Raw genomic sequence first — 23,525 nt, forward strand, 5'->3', positions numbered from 1 at the left:
AAAACGTAACCCTTATAGGATCACTTTTTTGTCTGTCTGTCTGTCTGTCTGTCAAGAAACCTACAGGGAACTTCCCGTTGACCTTGAATCATGAAATTGGCAGGTAGGTAGATCTTATAGCTGACACTAGGGGAAAAATCTGAAAACCGCGAATTTAGGGTTAGATCAAAAAAAAAATTAAATTGTGGTCATGAACTAATAATTAGTATTTTCAATTTTCTAAGTAAGATAACTATTCAAGTGGGGTATCATATGAAAGGTCTTCACCTGTGCATTCTAAAACAGATTTTTATTTATTTTTATGTACCATAATTTTTGAATTAAATTTTTTTTTATTTAAAAATAACCTTACAGACAGTATCTATACTATTCAAATGAAAGTTTTCTTTTTTATAGTCTGGTATGTCACGTCATACGAGTACGATAAAATATTATGTGGAATGTGAAATAAAGTTCAAATATTATTTTGAACCATTTTGTGTCGTGAAGCTATCTATGCACTTTGCACCTAATTGAAAAACCATTTTTGTAGCATTATCGTAGTTCTAAAAATTAGTCTTAATTATTTACAGGTAGGTAGGTACATTTTAAACTGCTTACATTTTTGCAAATAAACCAAGTAAGTAGGTAGGTAACCTTCACTTTGATAATTACTTATTTCTTTGAATGCGATATCGCATGTCTTTACTTACTACCGACATAAATGAAATTACAGAATGGTATTTAGTTGAAAATATTTTAGGTCACATGAAAAGTTTCAATAATGTGCAAGATAAAATATAAAATAGGTAGGTAGGTATACAAAGAGCAGCCTTGCAAGTATCTTCATTAAAATGTAACTTGTATCTGACTGTATACTAGGCAAGCTTGACTAGTGTATTATGAAAAAATCTATTATGCTGGAAGTCGGTTGTTATATAATATATTAATTTCATGTTTTTATTATTCACTCTTATTTACTGCTGTAACCGTACAGAAATCAGAATGTGGTGGATTTCGGATCATCTTTCGGTATAAAGAAGAAGAAAAGCGACCGACATAGCTCAAAGGATTAGCGGGCTGAAGTGGCAATGGGCAGGCCATGTCTGTCGCAGAACCGATGACCGATGGGGCAGACGTGTTCTGGAGTGGAGACCGCGTACCGGTAAGCGCAGTGTGGGACGACCCCCCGCCCGCTGGACCGATGACCTGAAGAAGGTGGTGGGGAGCGGTTGGATGAGGAAGGCGGAGGACCGTGTTTGGTGGCGCGCTCTTGGAAAGGCCTATGTCCAGCAGTGGACGCAAACAGGCTGATGGATTGGATTGGATTGGATTTCGGTATAAAGTTCCAACCACTAGGCTATCACAGCTTATCCATCCAGTCAGCTGTGATAGCGTAGTGGTTGGGATATCCGCCTCCAAATCGGAGGTCGAGGGTTCGATCCCGGGCACGCACCTCTAACTTTTCGGAGTTATGTGCGTTTTAAGAAATTAAATATCACCCGCTTTAACAGTGAAGGAAAACATCGTGAGGGAGATTTCTCCATAATGTTCTCAAATGTGTGTGAAGTCTGCTAATCAATATAGTTAGTTAGTAACAGCAATAATTTTACTCTATCGACGGAAACCATTATTGCCTGACTGCCATAAATGGCCGAAGCTGACGTACACCGGACGTTCGTATTAGACCGTGCCGTAATAACGACCTAATCCGAAAATCGGCGTCGGAATTTCTAACACGTAATATTCTTTCATTTATTGCAATCACCTATATATAAAAACCGGCCAAGTGCGAGTCAGGCTCGAGCAATGAGGGTTCCGTACTACAGTCGTATTTTTTCGACATTTTGCACAATAATTCAAAAACTATGATGCATAAAAATAAATAAAAATCTGTTTTAGAATGTACAGGTAAAGACCTTTCATATGATATCCCACTTGATATAGTCACTCACTTCGAAAGTTGAAAATACGAATTATTAGTTCATGACCATAATTTAATTTTTTTTGTGTGATCTAACCCTAAAATAACGGTTTTCGGTTTTTTCCCCAAATGTCAGCTATAAGATCTACCTACCTGCCAAATTTCATGATTCTAGGTCAACGGGAAGTACCCTGTAGGTTTCTTGACAGACAGACAGACAGACAGTGATCCTATAAGGGTTCCGTTTTTCCTTTTGAGGTACGGAACCCTAATAAAAGGAAAAGGTGACTGACTGACTGACTGACTGACTGATCTATCAACGCACAGCTCAAACTACTGGACAGATCGCGCTGAAATTCGGCATGCAGATATCAATTATGACGTAACAATCCGCTAAGAAAGGATTTTCCAAAATTCAACCCCTCCCACCTACCAGGGACCTCCCACTAATAAGACCACAGCGCTTACTACTGCGCCAGGGAGGTTGATAAAGTTCAATTTTGCCAAAAGATTGCTCTACAAATCCAAAAGTTTCTGACGTAAAGGCCCGAAAGTTTACAATCAACTTACGATCATTTACAAGCTACAAGCGGGTCAGTTTTCCACTAATCGTTTTACCCTTCTCAGGTTAGGTAATTGAGTTTCAATCCTACCCATTATTCATAGAAATAGCTAGTAGAGCGCATGCCAACAGACTAAAGCGATAGGCGTTGAATTACCGTACAAGTTAAATCAATCGTTAATTATTTTGCCATTTAAACCATTTATCAATTAACTCGATGAAGTTTGAAGCTACGCATGCGTGGATTTAGATTTTTAAAACCGTGGGAAATTTTAATTTTCCGGGACAAAAACTGTCACTTACCACCAGGTAAGATTGCAGACAAGGGCTAACTTGTATCTGAATTTTTAAAAAAATACCATCTACGATGATATCGGGAGTATCTAAGCTATTGACGGCTAGGCTGCACAGATAAAGATGAGTGCCTATGCCGCTTTATGCTCTTTTATCCATTCTACTGTATAGATAACTCTTTGACCAGTCAAAAGAACTTAAGAGCTTTTGAAAACGGAACGCTTTGAATTGGAGTTTTTCTACTTTGCTAATGGCCAACATCACAGTTCACGACTGCTAGGGAACATCGAGGCTTCGTTCAACCGTCACTGGCAGGCGTTAAATGTTAGTACATTAATTACATACTTTTTAAATAGCCAATTGGCACAGATTCCATTGTCTTTCTCTAAACTAAATTTAGACTATCTGCATCCTTTTCTTTTCAACAATCCTAAAAAGGGACAGAACATGAACTTTACATTCAAAGACTCTAAATTTTAGTGCACGCTACAAATTTAAATAGTACCTAGGCTCGCGACTGTGCGCTAAAATCACGGGTTTTACCATATAAAAATTAAATTTAAAACTGTCAAACTGCGTCTGTCCTTTTCATATTACATTAGTAAGAAGAGGATGCGAATGCTCTAAAATTAAGTTATGCTCTGAATCAAACCATATCCGCTTAGCTCCGGGAGGCAAGTGCAAAATTGATGAAGCCCACGAATTCATCTATTTGGGTTTAGGTTTTTTGAAAATCCCGTGGAAAATGTCTCATTTTCTCGGAACAAAAAGTGGCCTATGTCCGTCCCCGGGACCTGGGATGCAAGCTCCAAATTTCGTTAAAAGCTAACAAACAAACAGACACACTTTCGTATTTTAAATCCCCAAGGATGAAATGGTTCACCGTCCACCATTTTCAGATTCCCTTAACCTAGGGGAGGTGCGTGGCAACAGGGGGTCTGGGCGAGCGCGGGGCCCGCCTGCTGCGTGGGCGAGTCTGTAGTACCTTGTAGTAGTACCTGGCCACGGCGTGGTATTGTTGTGTTTACCAGCTACTGCGCACGCGTGCCTCCCTGCTCCAGGTGTTAGCACCCAGACGACCTCGAACTCTATGCCCGATATTGATAAGTCACGCTTTTACGACAAAAACAATGTAAGGTCATATTATCATAATCTTTGACATATCATAAGTATATTTTATTGTTGACTAGCTCATGCTCGAGACTTCATCCGCGTGGACTACACAAATTTCACACCCCTATTTCACCCCCTTAGGGGTAAAATTTTCAAAAATCCTTTCATAGCGGATGCCTACGTCATAATAGCTATCTGCATGCCAAATTTCAGCCCGATCTGTCTAGCAGTTTGAGCTGTGCGTTGATAGATCAGTCAGTCAGTCAGTCAGTCGCCTTTCCTTTTATAAATTTAGACATCTCTAGGCTAGTTCTTAAAAAAATTGAGTGGGAAAAATTTCCCGATTTTTTGTTATTTTCATAAACAGTTTTCAATTTTAATATGAACTACAGTAACCTATGTATCTACGTATCTAACGTAACGCAGGTTATTTTCCATTTCTCGTATGTAAGAAACTTTTTTTTTTTCAGATACAAGTTAACCCTTGACTGCAATCTCACCTGATGGTAAGTGATGATGCAGTCTAAGATGATAGCGGGCTAACCTGGAAGGGGTATGGCAGTTTTTATTAAACCCGTACCCCTTTGGTTTCTACACGGCATCATACCGGAACGCTAAATTGCTTGGCGGCACGGCTTTGCCGGTAGGGTGGTAACTAGCCACGGCCGAGGCCTCCCACCAGACAGACAGACTACATTACACCATTGAGTTTGTATATAAAGCATTATACATCTTTTTGAAAAACGAATACGCATTTATTATGCAGTTATGATTATTAAATAAAATTACGAAAACCGACGAGGCCGTATGAGCTTGATGCACAGTTTTCTTCAAATAGGTACATAAACGTTAAGTTTATTTTAATTTATTTTTATAAATAAGTTAATGTTCTAAAGATACGTTTAATAAATCTCATATTAGTATTGTGTTAATTTTTGTTAAGTTTTAAATAAAGTAGTTTATTTAAGTTTAAGTCAGTTAGTTGTATATAGAAAAAAAATGTAATAATAGCTAGATATAAATAATTTAAGTTAACTTAGCTATCGCATTAGGTTTTAGCCTGTAATGATAGTTTTAAGTTGTCAAATAAATAAATAAATTCACAGATATGGAAATTTGTAGGTAGGTACGTCTGAACTAAATTTTTGCGGGTAGGGAATTCAAGTAGTGCAAACTTGATAGCGGTCCAAGTAGCACTCTGTATTAATGAGTTTCGCGAGTCAGGAACAACATAATGATATATTATACTATTACCTACCTACTATATCTCTACGTAGTATTAAACAAAGGCGCTTCCCGTCTGTCCTCTGTACGCTTAGATCTTTTAAACTACGCAACACATTTTAATGCGGACATCAAATAGATAGAGTGAAGAGGAAGGATTAGATATATTTACTTACGTATAGTTTATACAGTAATTAATAATATTTTATTGTGATTATCTGTATATATAAAAAAGAAGAGCTGACTGACAGACTGACTGACTTACAGATCTATCAACGCACAGCTCAAACTACTATACGGATCAGTACCCGTAGTATAAGATTTTACGTCTCACCAAACGTTACTAGAATTCGAGAGTCGAAACACTTCTGCGTTATAGTAAACTGGATCTTAAGTGCCTTGTTTTAAAGCTCAAGTTTGTCTACACATCTACAGCCAGCGCTCCAAGCGGAAACCTTGCGAAATTAAAATCAGTGGCATTGAATTTTCTCTCCGACATCTCCGCGCGCGATAATGCGAACGCCGCCGCCCGCGCGCAGAGAACAAACAAACACAGAACAAGTCCCCTAGGGCCATAAGCCAAGATTGGCAGGCCCAAGTCGGTGTAATTCCGACTTAAAAACAGTCACCAGGGCACAAAGTTGCCCTGCGCCCCACCCGGGTAAGGAGGCCATGCCTCGAGGCCCGTACCCCCGCTTGGCCGTTCCGGCCAAACGGAGAAGACCCGCAATGAATTTTTGGCTTCAATTCAAGGCTCTTTAGGTCCATTTTACTATGATGTTATTTTGTTTCGATTCTCGAATTCTAGCAACGTTTGGTGAGACGTAAAATCTTATACTACGGGTACGGGCTGAAATTTGGCATGCAGATAGCTAATTTTGACGTAGACATCCGCTAAGAAAGGATTTTTGAAAATTCAAACTCTGAAGGGGTAAAACAGGGATTTGAAATTCGTGTGATCCACGCAGACGAGTAGTCGCGGACGAGGTAGTAGGTATTCGATATAATATAATGCTCAATATGAATCACTATATTCATGATCAATTCTAACACCTGCATATTAAACTCTGAATGGAAATTGCCTCGTATTTTTCCACTGTAGTAATATTCCATTCTATCAGTTAAAAAGTTTAAGGGTGTGTGGCAATGCGTGACGTGATTTCTAATATTATTCCGAAGTAAATATAAAAACATTAGACTTTATACTTTGACGTAAGATTTTTTACACCTTTATTTCCTGTTTATCTCCCAAAGCCACCATGATCCAAATAAACATCCAAACAAACGTTGGGGACAATACACAGAGAAACGTTCAGCTTTTATAAAATAACGAGGGTCTGGCACGCACTGGCTCTCTCTCTAAATAATATTATGTGTGTACATAAAAAAGTTACAATGATTTAACTTTAATCTTATTTCAACAAAGCGGTCAAAAACTGGAAAGAAGAAAAGGAATTTTAATATAATAAAACGCCATGTTGTTAAATGCAAATATTTGCGGCAAGCCTTCTAGTATAGAGCAAACGTTGTAGCGGTGCACTTTAGATTAATGAGTTCTTACAAAGAAACAGAATTATTACCCTAGAACCATTGAAAGTTGTTGCTATTGAATAAATCTATGCAGTAGGTATGCAAAACTCTAAAAGGAAATCCGTGCTCTGTAGTGAGCCGGCGATCTGTTGATCATGATGATGATGACGCAGTATATGCAATCATTTTAGATGTTTTTTGTTCAAAATAGAAATGTGAGATTTCAATAATGAGGTTACGTAAAATCTGCTTGTTAAAATATGCATTTGAATTAAAAACAAAGAGAATTTTGCGTAAGTAAATAAGCTCCTTACTGTATTTTGATGTTCGAATCACTTACAATTATAATTTATAACTGAGAAAACAGTTGGCAGACATTTGATGTAAACCTCAAACCGCAAAAACCTGTTGATGATATTCATGACTGGAAATGTTCATAGATTTGCATTTACAACAGAACTTAAGTGCCAATATGACGATTGAATAGAACCATCGTAATATTATACAACGGTGATACCTATTTAATTCGACTTACCTACTAGATCTAACTAAGTGGGTAATTAGTACCTATTTAGTTATTTCTTAACTGTACCTACCTAATAAAAAAACCTCTCACCTTCGTCTTGGTTGCTTCCAAGGAGAACTTCAGTATTGTGGAAATGCCCTTCTTTCATCATCGTGTCAGGATCCTTAGGCAAAAATATCCCGTCCACTGTTGGTGCTGATGGGAAACCCAATATCCCAGTGTATGAATTCCATTGTTGCACCGATATAGTTTTAGCGTCCACTCCACGCATGCAATCCATGACTAAGCTGGGATCAGCAGCTAAGAGACTGCTATTACAACTACAGTCATCTATCAGCACTTTTCCGATTTCCTGTGCTCTTTCTCCAGTCATCCAACTCCAAGGTGCATTCAGTGTCCCAGATTGTAATATTCCTCTTTTAAATAATCCTTTCATTTCAGGTGACAGCATATGCAGGCTTACACTTCCACCGCCAGCTGACTCACCGAACAAAGTTATTAAATCAGGATCACCGCCAAAGGCACGCGCATTGTCCTTTATCCAGCGAATAGCCAATTGCTGATCCCACAACCCCATGTTCCCCGGAGCCTCCTCACTTCCAGGAGAAAAATATTTGTTCAAATATAAAAATCCAAATGCACCCACCCTGTACTGCATAGACGCTACTATGACATCACTCGATGAGGCCATTATGTCGGCTTTATACAGGTCAAGTGTTGCCGTTCCACTCATATACCCTCCACCGTAAATCCATACTAGTATAGGCACTTTTGGCCTTTCTGTAAGAGGCTTGTCTTGGTGGTGTCGAACCCTTAGATGCTGTGGCACCCATATGTTCAAATAGAGACAGTCTTCTGATATGTTAGTGTTCGGATTCCACATCTCTTCACCCTCGAAGCCAGGAAAATATTCATATCTTTCTTGATAACAACTATTTGGCATTGCAGTGGCCTCGAGAACTCCATGCCAAGGATCAATCGGGACAGGCTTACGAAACCTTAGTGGGCCTAAAGGTGCTTTTGCAAATGGAATTCCTGTGAAGATGTGTACTTCACGCCCCATCACGGTCTTGGCATAACCTTTGACGAGGCCACTTTTAGTTTCAACAATAAGAGGATCATTGTGAATATTCTTTGGCATGGAACTAGTTGTAGGTGTTGTTTGGGTGGTTGATGTAGTCGTATCGTGATGATTCGCCCAAGATCTGCTCCATACTCCTGACGTACAAAAACATAGAAGAAAACTCGTGATCACAATTTTCTTTATGTGACTCATCTCGAATTATTTTTCTTCTTAGTACATTTAACAAGACGTGCTTAATCGGAAGTAGTCTGCCAGATTAATTAAGTATTTACTAAAACACATTTCTATTCTGCTTGAATTCTATACCACTGTTTCACATTCCTGCAACAAAAGAAAAATTAATTAAATAATTGTCTATATTCTATATTTCTTATATAAAAGGAAAAGCTAACTGACTGACTGACTGATCTATCAAGGCACAGCGCAAACATCTTGACTAATGGGGCTGAAATTTGGCATGCAGATAGCTATTCAGACGTATACATCCGCTAAGAAAGTATTTTTGAAATTCAAATAAAGAGGTAAATTAGTAAAGTATAGTATTAGTTAGAGTAAACTCCCTAAGGGTCTAAAAGACATAGTCCGCTACGCTGGCCAAGTGCGAGGTAGTTACTGGAAGGCTTTACACACAACTATGAAGTTTTTAAGTTTATAGACAGGGCTTGGCTGCAATCGGACCTAATGCAGCCTAAATTTCTAAGCAGTAGATTTCCATGTGGTGCTTCCAAATGGTAGAGTAGGTATCTATCTACACTTCAAAAAAAATTAAAGAAAAATAGGTAAACTTATAAATTCAATCACTGAGGTATCTGCTAAATAGGATTTCATCAAATAAAGATAAATGGTCAGAACTGCACGTAGAACCATTAGGTCGGTAGGAACGTTGGAAGTTTTATAACCGATCAAATGGTAAATCAATCACAATGAAATCGTTTGGCTTCAAGTCGCTTCGAGTACTTTCGAGTTCTTTAATGGCCATCGTTGAAATTGGAATTTGTGCCTTTACGACAGTCGGACTTAGATTTGCAATCTCTGAAATTAAATACCAACGTGAGTAAGCTTTGTTAAAATATTTCTATTAATCTTTAAAAAAAAATTAAAACGTAGTAACGTTTTCTGCCTAATTACGCAAAATTTACTTTTTCTTATTCCAAAAGCCTAATTTAAATTAGCATTTCTCTCATGAACTCATTTGAATTTGTTAAATACTTTTGTTGCAGTCCTATCTTTAAATTGAATTTTGTCTTGGAGATAACAGAATTTTATTATGGTAGTGACTTTTATTTGAATAAAAATGTTCAAAAGATTTTCCACTGTCTCCGTATTCCTCAGAAATGAAAACATCGCAGTAATTGGACAAAAGATCATCCTTTTCCAAATACTATTCTAAACTAAACAACAATTCAACTTGGCACAAAAGATTTTCTTGAAATCGTGATTGTGAACTAGCACAACTTAGTTTGAAAACACATATTTCCATCGTTTCTTGTAAAATTTTCTACAGAACATAATCGACGTAAAAGAATTCCCTCGGATTCAACAGATAGCAGATTGGAATCTATTAATATATATTGATTTGAAAAAACCTTCGAAACCAAAGCTCGTCGGAAATCTAAATCAATTGCTAGGAGGACATTTTGTTGTCCCAAAATTAGCTGCGCACTTTATTTTTAATGAAAATATTACAATAACACTTAAAGCTAGTCTTATCTTATAAATACTAGCTTTTAGTTTTGGAATGGTGCCAAGAATACTGGCTGTATTTCCACGATGGATAGCCAGGCTGATCCGTTGTTTATCCGTTGCGCACTTTTGGATTCATATATTTTTATTGCTGTGATCTATGACCTAGTAAATAAATGTATAAGAGATTTAAAGGTAAGTAGTATTTATCCTTTATTTTTGAAAAATACTTTGGATAGTATAATATTTATCATATCAAGAGAAGTAGGTACTACTGAGCTTCCTATGGTTTGTCTGTAGTAAAAAAGGGTTAACTTTAGAGAAGTTATTACTTTAACATTTAGCATATTCATTGGTCTATTCAACTGAACTGACCATTCAAATTGGTTCCTGGTTGGACTATGTGGATTAGTCAAAAAAGTCAAATGTCAAATCATTTACTTTTTGATGGTATTTTGGATTGTTGAATTTGTTACATGTAATGGTGATAATTAATTACTTAAACTTAAAACTAAAGCTACGTGGGTTCCAAACGGGCATATTAAATTGATGCATAGCTTTAGTTTTTAAGTTCGCGTAAAAATTATCACCACTGTATCATCTTACAAATGCAACAACTGACTTTCAAAAAGTGCAATTTATTACCTATTTTGAATAAACCATTTGATTTGATTTGATGTCTGATTTTTATCACCCAATAACTTTTTGCCAGCGATATTCTAAAAAAAGATATTTCCAATACCAATAAATATATCTCACATTCAACAGATTGCGGAACGGAGCCGATAAATATGCACGTCCCAAAGAACCTTCGGACCCAAAGCCACTGGGTAATCATTATTTCATCGGACATCCGAATCGTTCGCCGGGGAGGCATTACATTGTTTCCACATTGGACGCGGAGTTGAGGATGAATTTTGAATTTAGTGCAACGTTGTATGGCCTAGATAACAAGACAGAAACGCGTTAATAATATATAGAGAGAGAGCCAGCGCTTGCCAGACCTTCGTTATTTTATAAAAGCTGAAAGTTTCTCTGCGTATTGTTCCCAACACAGAGAGGAACGATCAGCGACTATGAAGTTTGGATCATGGTGTGGTGGTCACACTCAGTTTAAGAAGTATGGCAGGGGGTTACCACGATATACCTAATAGGCTACTTGACAATTTTTTTAAGTTGGTCTTAAATGGTTAATATTTGTCCTATTATATCAAAAAAATTAACACTATATTTTTTTGCGCCCTAAAAACCGTAAAACTTTAATTTAAAAAAATATTTTTCTTAGACAGGTGAAAACACTGTCGGCCATGTTTGGCCGATAGATTATCTGTGCTCTGACGTCATGCATTTGTAAACAACAGTATAACCCTGTGGTTATACTGTTGTTTACAAATGCATGACCCTGTGGTTATACTGTTGTTTACAAATGCATGACGTCAGAGCACAGATAATCTATCGGCCAAACATGGCCGACAGTGTTTTCACCTGTCTAAGAAAAATATTTTTTTAAATTAAAGTTTTACGGTTTTTAGGGCGCAAAAAAATATAGTGTTAATTTTTTTGATATAATAGGACAAATATTAACCATTTAAGACCAACTTAAAAAAATTGTCAAGTAGCCTATTGTCTGGCAATGCATGACGTGATTTTTAATAGGCACTATTTCGAAGGAAATGTAAAAAAATAGACTTTATACTTTGACGTAAGATTTTTTACACCTTTATTACCTGTTATCTCCCAAAGCCACCATGCTCCGAACTTCATAGTCGCTGACCGTTCCTCCCTGTTTTGGGGACAATACGCAGTGAAATTTTCAGCTTTTATAAAATAGCGAAGGTCTGGCACGCGCTGGCTCTTAGTCCAATGGAAGCAACAAATCCTAGTGATAAAATTATAAATAAGAAAACAGCTGATTTTCGACGTGTGCCTTCCTCCTTCTTGGTTCTTAAAGAAAATCATAAGACCTTATTTTGATGATGACGATGTAATTTTTTAATGCCTCTTATGCCTCTTAAAGCGCTACCACACTGGACGACATGGCGATGTCGTCGGCTATGTATCCAAAGTCCAAACAATTCGTATTGAAATGTATGACAGTTAAAGTCGCCAATTTGGAAACTTAGCCACGGCCCACGACCGATCGGTCCTGTAGTTTCTACCGTACATTTTATCTACGTTATGGTACTATTACACCTAACGAGTACAGGAGTACAGTGGCGCGTCAGTGTCCTCGGCCGAGTACTCGGTTGGTATAAACACTTTAACGAGTGCAATTTCGCCGCAATTTCTCAGCCACAGCACTGTCTCGGCCGAGTGACATTTTACTGTGTCGCTTCACTACTCGGTATTTGTAATCGTACCATTAGTATATTAATTATTATCATAGTCCAGCTTAAAAGAAAAGCTCTTAGCTCATGCGAATCTATTATTAGGGAGATATTGTTTTAATGTATTTTATTTTCTATTTTATCTGTATTTTATATGTAATTTAATATGTAATAATATCCAATAAATTTAATTTAATTTAATTTAATTTAATTTAATGTTAGATGCGGACTGTGGAGTCGAGAATACGGGATATCCATATCCATACTAATATATAAATGCGAAAGTGTGTCTGTCTGTCTGTCTGCTAGCATTTCACGACCCAACCGTTCAACCGATTTTGATGAAATTTGGTACAGAGTTAGCTTATATCCCGGGGAAGGACAAAGGCTACTTTTTATCCCGGAAAGTTGAAGAGTTCCCACGGGATTTCAAAAAATCTAAATCCACGCGGACGAAGTCGCGGGTGTCATCTAGTTGTTTATAAATTGCTACGTCTTTACAAGTCCAAACATATCAAGTAGTGAGTAGCTTATTTAGATTCATGGACGTTGGATGTGATAAAAGCATTAAAACAGATCTAAAGTAAAAAACCGGTCAAGTGCGAGTCAGATTCGCACACCGAAGGTTCCGTATACCAGTCGTATTTTTTCACCTATGCAAAAAATAAATACAAACCTGTTTTAGAATGTAAAGCCCTTTCATATGAAACCCTTTTGGTACCTATAGTTATCTTAATTTGTAAATAGAAAATACTAATATTTGTCCATGAACACATTTTAATTATTTTTTTCTGTGATGTAACTACAAATTCACGGTTTTCGGATTTATTCCTTTACTTGTGCTATTAACCTCCTTACTCATGATTCTAGGTCAACGGGAAGTAGGTACCCTTTAAGTTTTCTTGACAGACACGTCGGACAGACAGACAAGAAAGTGATCCTATAAGGTCTCCTTTTTTCCTTCTGAGGTACGGAACCCTAAAAACATTACATGTAAATAGCTAATATTCAAAAAGTATAAGTCTTATTTTTCGACGACATTTGTGTCGCAATGGGAATACGAAACCAATAAATAATTAGAGATCGGGGTTTAACAAAATGTATCTACCTATACCTTCAAGGTAACTAACCTTGAACCCTTCTATCGATTGTATCGTCCATCGTCTAAGATGGTAAGGACAAGTCGCGGGTACAGTCAAGAGCTACTTAACTTGTAAAAAAATTAAAGACAGGTATGAAAAACATACCAGAGCCAAAAACACCTGAGGACCAAAGTGTTCGAACCGTGCGATGTTGCTTGGAATGTTGGATGAATCGGTTCAGTACTTTCAGAGTTTATCGATTATAAACACCAAAAATCTTTCCTCTTTATTAGTATAAACGCCCACAGTAAGACAGGATTTTCTAAAATTCCGACCATGCAAAACCGGGGCGGATCAGATAATCAATAGAAAAGAAAGTAGCCTTGGAAAGACAGTAAAAAAACCAATAATAACGATGATTTTTTCAATTTCACAAACCAGGTTAGTACCTACGGCTATCTAATTTAATATAATGGATGTCCCAAAAAAGGAAAAAGCAATTACGCCGATGTAATTGCAACTTAGGCATTCCTTGTCGTACAAATAAATTCAGATCATGTATGGAATAGGAAAGCATATCAAAGCACCGTTTTCCGAGATCAAGGAGAAATCCCTCGGGAAGTGAGTTCTGTAAATTAACTTAAGGTTACTCTGTATGCAGACGATCGCCTTGAATAACGAGATTCAGACCCTACGGAACCCTCCTACAGCTTATGAAACAGCTCAAACTCTGTGCTAACAAGCTATTAAATATTCGCTTCATAAATACAAGATAATCGCAAAGCAGAAAGGTCTGTTGAATTTAAAGTGTCATTTCTTCTAGATTGTTTCAATGGCTGAAATAGATTGAAGACAAAAATGGCATTACCCAAAATTGGCTGCAGTTCTGACTATAGAGTGAGGAGTTTGTTTCGAATCTTGTTCCTTATTTTTATAAGACATATTTTAAATTATCCATCCCGTTTTAGTTGCTGAGGCTGGTGATTCCTTCTATTAAACAGTAATAATGTAGGCGTTATCTTCGGCTAATAGGTACTTTTAATGCGGCGGGGCGGACGCCGCCGGGCACCCAAATCATTCCGCATATTTACGACTATATTAAGAGTAGGTACAGTTCAGATTTTTATATAACGTACCTACTCTCCGAGCTTGCCAAATTTGGATCTCCAAAGTCGGTCACCCACCCAGTTATCAACGAGTGCCAAAGTTGCTTAACCACAATATAAAGATAAGTATTTAGAGCCTCGATAGCTCAACGGTTAAAGGAGTGGACTGAAAACCGAAAGATCGCCGGTTCAAATCCCACCCGTTGCACTATGGTCGTACCTGCTCCTAGCACAAGCTTTACGCTTAATTGGAGAGGGGAAAGGGGAATATTAGTCAGCAATGAACTTGGCTAATATTTTTTTATTTTTTTTTAAGATAAGTATAGTACGCGACAGGTCGAGATGGTAATCGGGGAGGGAACGCACCGCACACCCGCACAGCCCGGTGCGGGCGAGCGCGGATAACGTGTGGGTGTGCGAGGCGTCCCCCCGCCTCATACCCCGACTGCCATCTCGAGTTGACGTGGACTATACATTTTCGTTTAGGTAGGTACTACTGGAAGTAATAGAACCTTCCGTAGCGGAGAGAGAGGAAAGTCGCTTCACTCCGCGAGTCGCGACTTACGGGGCTCGAGGTAGGGGTGGGGGAGAGTGGGGCAGCGCGCGCCGTTCGATAAATCGATGTACGAGGTAATACAATGCTATGCGGCGCGACGGCCTCGAAGCCTGCCAGCCAAGACACACCTCCGCGTCCTACTCTCAAGTTCAATGCCAAACCGTTTATCCTGACACATAAATTACTATAAATTACTAGCTCGTTAGCTGATACCCGCGACTTATCCGCGAGGATTTGTTTTTAGCTCCAGGTCTGCACCTATCATCATCATCATCATGATCAACCCATCACCGGCTCACTACAGAGCACGGATCTCCTCTCAGAGTGAGAAGGGTTTTGGCTATAGTCTACCACGCTGGCCATGTGCAGATTGGTAGACAGGCATGCAGGTTTCGTCACGATGTTTTCCTTCACCGTTAAAGCCGTTTAACACATAGGCTACTTACTTTTTATCCCGGAAAATCAATGAGTTCCCGCGGGATTTTGAAAAATCTAAGTTCAAGCGGACGAAGTCGCGGGCATCAGCTAGTATGTTATAACTTAAAAAACCACGGACTTTCATACTAATTTTCACAGGGTGATGGAATTTCTAAAAATGCTTTCTTAGTGAACTCTTACGTTATGCCTACCTACTCTCCAAATTTCAAATACCAATCTCCAGCGGTTTAGGCTAATCAACAAACAAATACACTTTCGCATTTATAATATGCGTAGGGATTTTATTCTTTCCGAGAACAAACTTTCGGCGAATATATTAGTATTCGCCGAAATCTTCCTCGAAATTTTCCACTTGCTCTCGGTCCATGATCGAGCGATATAATAATACTATAGCTGACCCGCCCCAGCTACGCTCGAGTGGAATATTGAAAATCGAGGTGGGAGTTGAATTTCCAAAAATCCTGAAACACGTACCTACCTATTTCTTCATTCGTGACAGAAAACCCAAATACTAATTTTCATGCAATTAACTTGAAAAATGACGGACTTTCATACAAACTTTCATCCCCCATTTAACTCATTTAGGGCGGAATTTCGATAAATCGTTTCTTAGTGGATACCTACTTTATACAAAGAACACACCCTCAAAATTTCATGTCTTTAGGACCAGCGGTTTGGGATGTGCGTTGATATAAGTCAGTCAGGACTTTAAAATATAAAGAAGACTAGCTTATGCTCGCGACTTCGTCCGCGTGGACTACACAAATTTCAAACCCCTATTTCACTCTCGTAGGGGTTGACTTTTCAAAAATCCTTTCTTAGCGGATGCCTACGCCTTAGTGCATGCCAAATTTCAGCCCGATCCGTCCAGTAGTTTAAGCTGTGCTTTGATAGATCAGTCAGTCAGTCAGTCACCTTTTCCTGTTATATATTTAGATAAAGATTATGCTGTCGGCACTATGCCACCCTACTGTCATGAACATACGATAACGTTGCCATAAACACAATACATGTGGAAAGTTATACCATCAAAGACGTTCAGTGTCCTCCAAAGAGACATTGCTTTGCATCAGAGGAACTATACACTTTATAAAATGTATCTAATAGTGAGCAAGGGACTCGTTTTGCCGGCACCGAAGCTTGGGCTTTGAAGCAACCGGAAAATATCTGAATTCCGATCGACTGAAGTGCGAGTCGGACTCGCAGACGAAGGGTTACGCTACCATCGTACAAGACGTAACAATTTTATTTTAATTTTCCTGGCAGCCATTTTGAATTTCTTACAATTTGTTGCTATAGCTGGATAGTAGCTATACCTAACAACAAATAAATAATAATTTAAAGAAAGAAAGAATATATAATTGAAATATAAATAATTTTATCATAAATTTCCAATAAAGAAAATTTTGATTAGACCTGAGAATGTTTATTATTAACGCTGACCGGCACAGAAGCCTACCGTTATCACAAAAGCCTTTATATAATCTGGAAATAACGTGTTTGCATTTAGATTAGGTATTTTAAGCGAAACCTGTCCTTTACAGCTGACTGAAATAGTAACAAGGCCAACCTTACCTATGAGGTTGCCATGTAATATATATTTCATACCATCAAGCTACCCTATATATCTAAGCCTACATTGTAAAAGTCACCTACTAGCTTAGCTATTGAAGATCAAGTCTATAAAGCTCTTGAAAAGTAAACTTCGTACTACTAACTACTTCAGTAAATCTAAATATATAAAAGGAAAAGGTGACTGACTGACTGACTAATTTATCAACGCACAGCTCAAACTACTGGACGGATCAAGCTGAAATTTGGCATGCAGATAGCTATTTTGACGTAGGCATCCGCTAAGGAAGGATCTTTGAAAATTCAACCCCTAAGGGGTGAAATAGGGGTTCGAAATTTGTATAGTTCACGCGGATGAAGTCGCGAGCATAAGCTAGTGTGTAAGCCTCAAGAGAAAGATTCTTAGAAAATATTAAGCATCTTGAATCATTTTGGCTAATTATTTATTATACTATTGCATAATGGATTTCAGTACAACATTACAACCCGGTTATAACAAGTTAAGTCATAGGAATGTTATGACGTACTTTACCCTTAGTTAACAGGTCTGTAATAAGGCATTCTAGAGCGAGTGGTGTGAAAAAAATATTACATCCTCCCTGAACGTAACGAGAAATTATAAAGCGAAACGAATCCTCCGTTTCATATCGATTTATGTAAATTTATGCAATTTGTTCTGCGTTTCCCGATAAAAAGCAATTCGCATTATTTGTGCGAGGATACAAAGACAAATAGGAAATGGAAAAGACAAGAGAACAATTTACTCATTGTTCACATAATATAGGTTTTCTCGTGTAAGTATGTGTTACGATAAATGTAATTAGTAATAATGGTAAGTACTTACGTATTAATAATAATAACCGGTGTTATAAACTTTGAAGTTTCTACCAGTTTCTAGGGTTTCGTACGCCAAGGGTGCCAACGGGAACCTATTACTAAGCCTTCGCTGTCCGTCCATCTGTCTGTCAGCCGGCTGTATCTCTTCAACCATAATAAGGTAGAGAGTTGAAATTACAGAGAATAAGTATTTCTATTGCCCCTATAATAACAATTAATAATAAAAACTTCAAAATGGCCGCCATTAAAAACAAAAAAATAAAAATGTTATTTCTTGTACGATGGTACGGAACTCTTCGTGTGCGAGTAGAACTCGCACTTGCAATAACCATAAAAATCATTCGTACTTATTTTACGTTTAGACACTCAATTTAGGCATGGGTGCCGTATGCATAACATAGAGAAAGTATGACTTAATTCACTACAAAAAAAACTTAGGTCAGTTAAGTTTGTTTAACATACGCAAACATTAATTTTTATTTATTCTTTAAGTGAACTAATTAAGCAACCTAGGTTTTTAGATTCCTACACAATTAATCCACTTTTTAATTTTACGACGAACATAATTTTTAAAAGTAGACGCCATTAAAAAAGCAACTGTTGAAACACGCAACAAAGGAAACTCATGTTCTTAATTATTTATTAAACCTCAATGTTTTGCTTTATGTCCTTTTGTAAAAGTTTTACATTCTACTAGAGGATGCCCGCGACTTTGTCCTGGTGGATTTAGGAAAATCCCTTGGGAACTCTTTGATTTTCCGGGATAAAAAGTAGCCTATGTCCTTCCCCGGGATGCAAGCTATTGCTGTACCAAGTTTCGTCAAAATCGGTTGAACGGATGGGCTGTGAAAGGCTAGCAGACAGACAGACAGACACACTTTCGCATTTATAATATTAGTATGGACTAGATGATGTCTGCGGCTTCATCCGCGTTTCAGGTTTTCAAAATCTCGCGGAAACTTTGATTTTCCGGGATATAAAGTAGTCTAAGACACTTTTTCTCTTTCTCCTTAGCTGACATAAAAGGTCGATAGTAATCAAATATTAAAAGAACTTCTGTGGAGAACGTATTAGCAACGCGTTTTATCTTCTACTCTTCTATGCATTCTAAAGATTGTCTTTATGGTTCTGGACCCGAAGGGTGCCAACCGGGGACCCTATTACTAAGCCTCCGCTGTCTTTCCGTCCGTCTGTCTGTCTGTTTCCGTTGACCTAGAATCATGAAAGGCAGGTAAGCAATGTCTTATATAATATTAATAGTGGTGATGATTAATACGTACTTAAAACTAAAGCTACGAGGGTTCTGAATAACTAAGGCTACTGAACCGATTTTAATAATTCTTTCTCCATTAGAAAGCTACTTTATCTAGGAGTAACATAATAGGCTATATAATTTACACAATAGGTATGTACCTCAGACATTGTCGCGGAAAAGGCTAATAAATGAAATAAAAATAACCCTTTTGTAACAAGGTCAAGATGAGAGCTTAAAAATAGTGCTTTCATGCTAGAAAAGCACACGTCGGGGAATATTATAGTGTTCTTTGTATTCACAGGCTCATTTGGAAATTTTACAAGCGCCAAACTGGGTCAATAAAAGAGAACAGAGGTTTATATGGGCAGTTATTTGGAAAATAAATTGAATTTGCATAGCTCGTAAGGCTCGTTGAAAACTACCTATTTGGCTATTTAGGAGTAGGTATTTCATTGAATTTAATTTTATACGACAGTATATGCATTAAAAAATGTAATATTTTATTTAAAATTATAAATGTTAAATCAGAAATTCGTATTTACATTTCGATTCCCTGCAGGGGCTTGAAATTTTATAATTTCTAAATTTCTGGTCGGGTCTCGTGGGAGGCTTTGGCCGTGACTAGTTACCACCCTACCGGCAAAGCCAACAAAGAAATCAACAAGCAAACACACTTTCGCATTTATAATATGGGTAGTGATTGATTGTATATTAAAAACGGACTTAATCCGACAAATTGCCATAAAGCGCTATTTGTCTAGCAACATCGGGCGGGCGGGCGGCGCGGCGCCACGTATCAGAACCATAATTAGAATTTATTTATTCCAAATTACACGAAATACAAATAGGTGGAACAATAGTTTCAAGTCGGACCCATACATTACCCATAGCGTGACCGAACGTCGCTACTCATTGCTATCCACAGTGTTTCCACTCGCGCAAATCAACTCGCGCGAGTCGTTAAAACAAGGCCGTGAAAAATGACACAGGGTCACATTATAGAATAGAATAGAAATATATTTATTTGTTGATCCAACACATGTTAAACACAAATTAACTACAAAAATCATGCCTTAAAATCGAACCTAACAAAGCCGTTCAGCGAGGTTATTAGCGCCAGTGTTTTGGGCACAATGCCCATAAATGACCATTTGGACGGCGTATATTTTTTGTAAATATAATTTTTTTAGTGATAAGTTTTTCTGTATGTTTTATTGTTTTAAAATTTTTATCATTTTGCCAACTAATTTTGATGTAGTTAATACCAATAAAAAAGGACCTAACAAATATTGTTAAAAATGTGTCGTGCCAACGATATTAAGGTCCGAACTCAGCTAAATGTTGTGGATACAATAATTGTAACCACAACGCTGTTATTCTGTTATTATGACTATCTAATATTCAATCTATTCAATCATGTTCCCGGTATTAAAACAGGAACTTATTAATGAAAATTATTTAGGTAGGAACACATGCTATAAGATGACTAAGGTAGATACTTAAATATTATTCGCCTTTTTCCTACAAGTAAGAGAAATACTGTGCAAGGACTTATCTAAGTGTTATTTGTTTAAGAATATTCGCGCCCGACATACACCGCGACGCGACGAATGGCGGGGCTTCAATATTCGCCGTAGCCCGCTAATGAAGCCCCGCCATTATAACACCAACGTACGTGAATAACTCCACGGGTTCACATCATAATTATTCATAAGTTTTCAGCAAACCTTTAAGCATGTCCTTAGTATTTAAATTTTAAACGGAAAATAAAAAAAATACCATAATGTTTTTCGTATGTGTGTTGAGACCTTGTAGTTGACGACCTGATAACTAAACTAAACAAAAGTGGGTTTTACACCATTGGTTATGCAGATGATCTTACCATCCTAATCAATGGTAAACTAGAAAACACACTATATGAAGTCATACAATGAGCTTGCGAGCGAGATGGTGCAGTGAAAACGAACTTACTGTAAATCCAAAGAAAACAGAGATGATTCTGTTTACCAACAAAAGGAAATTTGAACTTACCAAACCACCAATTTTGTTCAACACAAGCCTCAAACTGTTCACCGTACCATCGTTCAAGAAAAAACACTTTTTCAATTCACGCATTTTGGATTTTTCATTTTACTTGTGAGTCCGTTTCTACACAGTAAAGCAGTGTAACGGAGAGCTGTTCTAACTCTCCGTATATCTGTATATCTGCGATGCGAATTCATAATAATAATATCATCTTACAATTAATTAAAATTTTGACCACCACTAAGCGTAAAATTTTACCTATTCTGAATAAACAATTTGAGTTTGATGTAAGAAATCATCCAGTTTCAGTTTTATTTAGATGACCCGCCTAATACACACATAATACAACATAAAGATCGTTGCTTTTAAAGGATTTTACTCCGCCAAAGCAAAAGATTTACCACAGGAGGTTTATTTACTAAGTAGGCACAATCTATTGATCTCGTTATCCGCTGTATCAAAGCGGATCAGCGGCCTCCGATAAACGTTTGTATCCTCTTTGAAGCCTAGATAGCTTTAACGGTTTCACGCTTTTCAGAAGGATGAAAGGCAATATGCCAACTTGTTTTCGAATGAGGAAGTTTCAGGGCAACGTTCGATAAAATTTTCATAGATGGCGCTTAAATACTAACACCACTAAAAACGAAAAATAATACCTTTAGGTATCTAGGTAGGATCTATCAACGCACAGCTCAAACTAATGGACGGATCGGGCTGAAATTTGGCATGCAGATAGCTATTATGACGTAGGCATCCGCTAAGAAAGTATTTTTGAAAATTCAACCCTGAAGGGGGTGAATTAGGGGTTTGAAATTTGTGAAGTCGCAAGCATAAGCTAGTAGCATTATATAACCTCAATAGCTTAACGGAACGGTTAACCCTTTCGCTTTTCAGCCTGCACCAAAACCTTTGCGCAGTTGCCATTGTGGCTTTAGTCAAATAATTGTCACCTTGGACTTTAATACCCCCAAGGGTGTCGTAATAGCAGTTTAATTTTTACATGACTCTAGGGCGATAAAGTAAAAAGTTAATGTAATGCGAAATCATCAAAAAGCTTGCCCGGAGTTGACATTATCCCTATCTACCAGATCGTGTGGGCGGAAAGGACCCACCCAAATGTTAGGGTTGAACTCAATGTAACTTAGAATTTTTAATCAAAGGAGTTGTTGATATTTGGTGAGTTTGAACTTTCACCTTCGAAGTTTTTTGGGTGACAATAGGTTTTACGCTTGACCCCTGCCCTCTATATTCCACTTGTTAGGTAGGGTATTAAGATAGAGAATCGACGATTGCGTGAAACACAAAACAATTCTTAAGTAATATCCCAAAAAACACTTATTATACGAAGACTGAATATTATAATGATAATTATTATTGTCGCCACAAAGCTACGCCTCAATAGGGTCTTGGACTGTAGTAATAAAATGACGTGTTTTTGTATAGCGGTAGTTTATGGGGCTAGAATTCATTAATAATTTACCGCGCACTTTGGCTGCGCTCAACGCGCTGCTGAAGGAGTCCCCTCGCTGTGACATACTTGCTGACAAATGGGCTGACCTCATGGGTCGGGTCTGCACTTTTGTGAAAATTTATAATTTTGCTTTTTTAAATTTATAATTTTAACAATTTTTGTAAGTATGTTTATGTTAGTGTGTACTCGTAGTTTAATTAGTGTAATTGGCTTTATGACCGTTCTAATTAAATAATAAATAAATAAATAATAATAATAATAATTAAAGAGAATAATTATTTAAAAAAGCGTGATTTTTATTTATTTTTAAAATAATTAATTATTAACGTCACGCTGCACTGTACGGAAACCGATTAATGACGTCACATGGCGTAAACGACAAATATTTTTTTTATTTTTTAACATAAAAATATTTTCCTGCAGAAATTACTCTTTTTATGTTAAAAAATTGAAAAAAAAATTTCTTTTACGTATTGTGACGTCATTATTCACCTTCCGTGCAGCGTGACGTTCATGTTAAAAATGAATTAAAATCATGATTTTTTTAAATTATTCTCTTTAATAATGAATTCTAGCCCCATAAACTACTACAAAAAATCACTTCATTTTATTACAACAGTGCAAGACCCTATTCAAATATGGACAACCCTAAATCACACTATACTTCAAACTTGGTTTAGAAGTTTTTAGCTTCGTGTTTTCACGCTATTCAGTCGTGATTTGAAGACTTCAAAAACAAAAGCTAAGGTGAGAGGCTAACGTAAATAATAAAATAGGCGCTCAAGTTGCCGCTGACTAAATAAACCAACGGCTGAAGGAAATAAATAAATTGGACAAGTGCGTGTCGGGCACGCATTAGGGACCGTACCGTCTACTAATGTTGGAAATCTTTTTTAGGCTTTTTTGTAGAACTATGTTCATTTAAAGAGCGACAGAC

The 23,525-nt window shown here is 37.3% G+C and overlaps 1 protein-coding gene across 2 annotated transcripts in view; it reads right to left on the reverse strand.

Annotated features, from left to right (window-relative positions):
• Positions 1–23,525, reverse strand: part of LOC117987074 (acetylcholinesterase-like) — a 59,873-nt gene that overhangs the window by 24,579 nt on the left and 11,769 nt on the right. For both annotated transcript variants that reach the window (XM_069502168.1, XM_034974025.2), the window contains exon 2: positions 7,243–8,557. In XM_069502168.1, the coding sequence (XP_069358269.1) occupies positions 7,243–8,428 (1,186 nt within the window). In that variant the 5' untranslated portion in view covers positions 8,429–8,557. The remainder of the gene's footprint in view (positions 1–7,242; positions 8,558–23,525) is intronic.

Source organism: Maniola hyperantus, chromosome 12, assembly GCF_902806685.2.
Source record: "Maniola hyperantus chromosome 12, iAphHyp1.2, whole genome shotgun sequence".
Taxonomy (NCBI): Eukaryota; Metazoa; Arthropoda; class Insecta; order Lepidoptera; family Nymphalidae; genus Maniola; species Maniola hyperantus.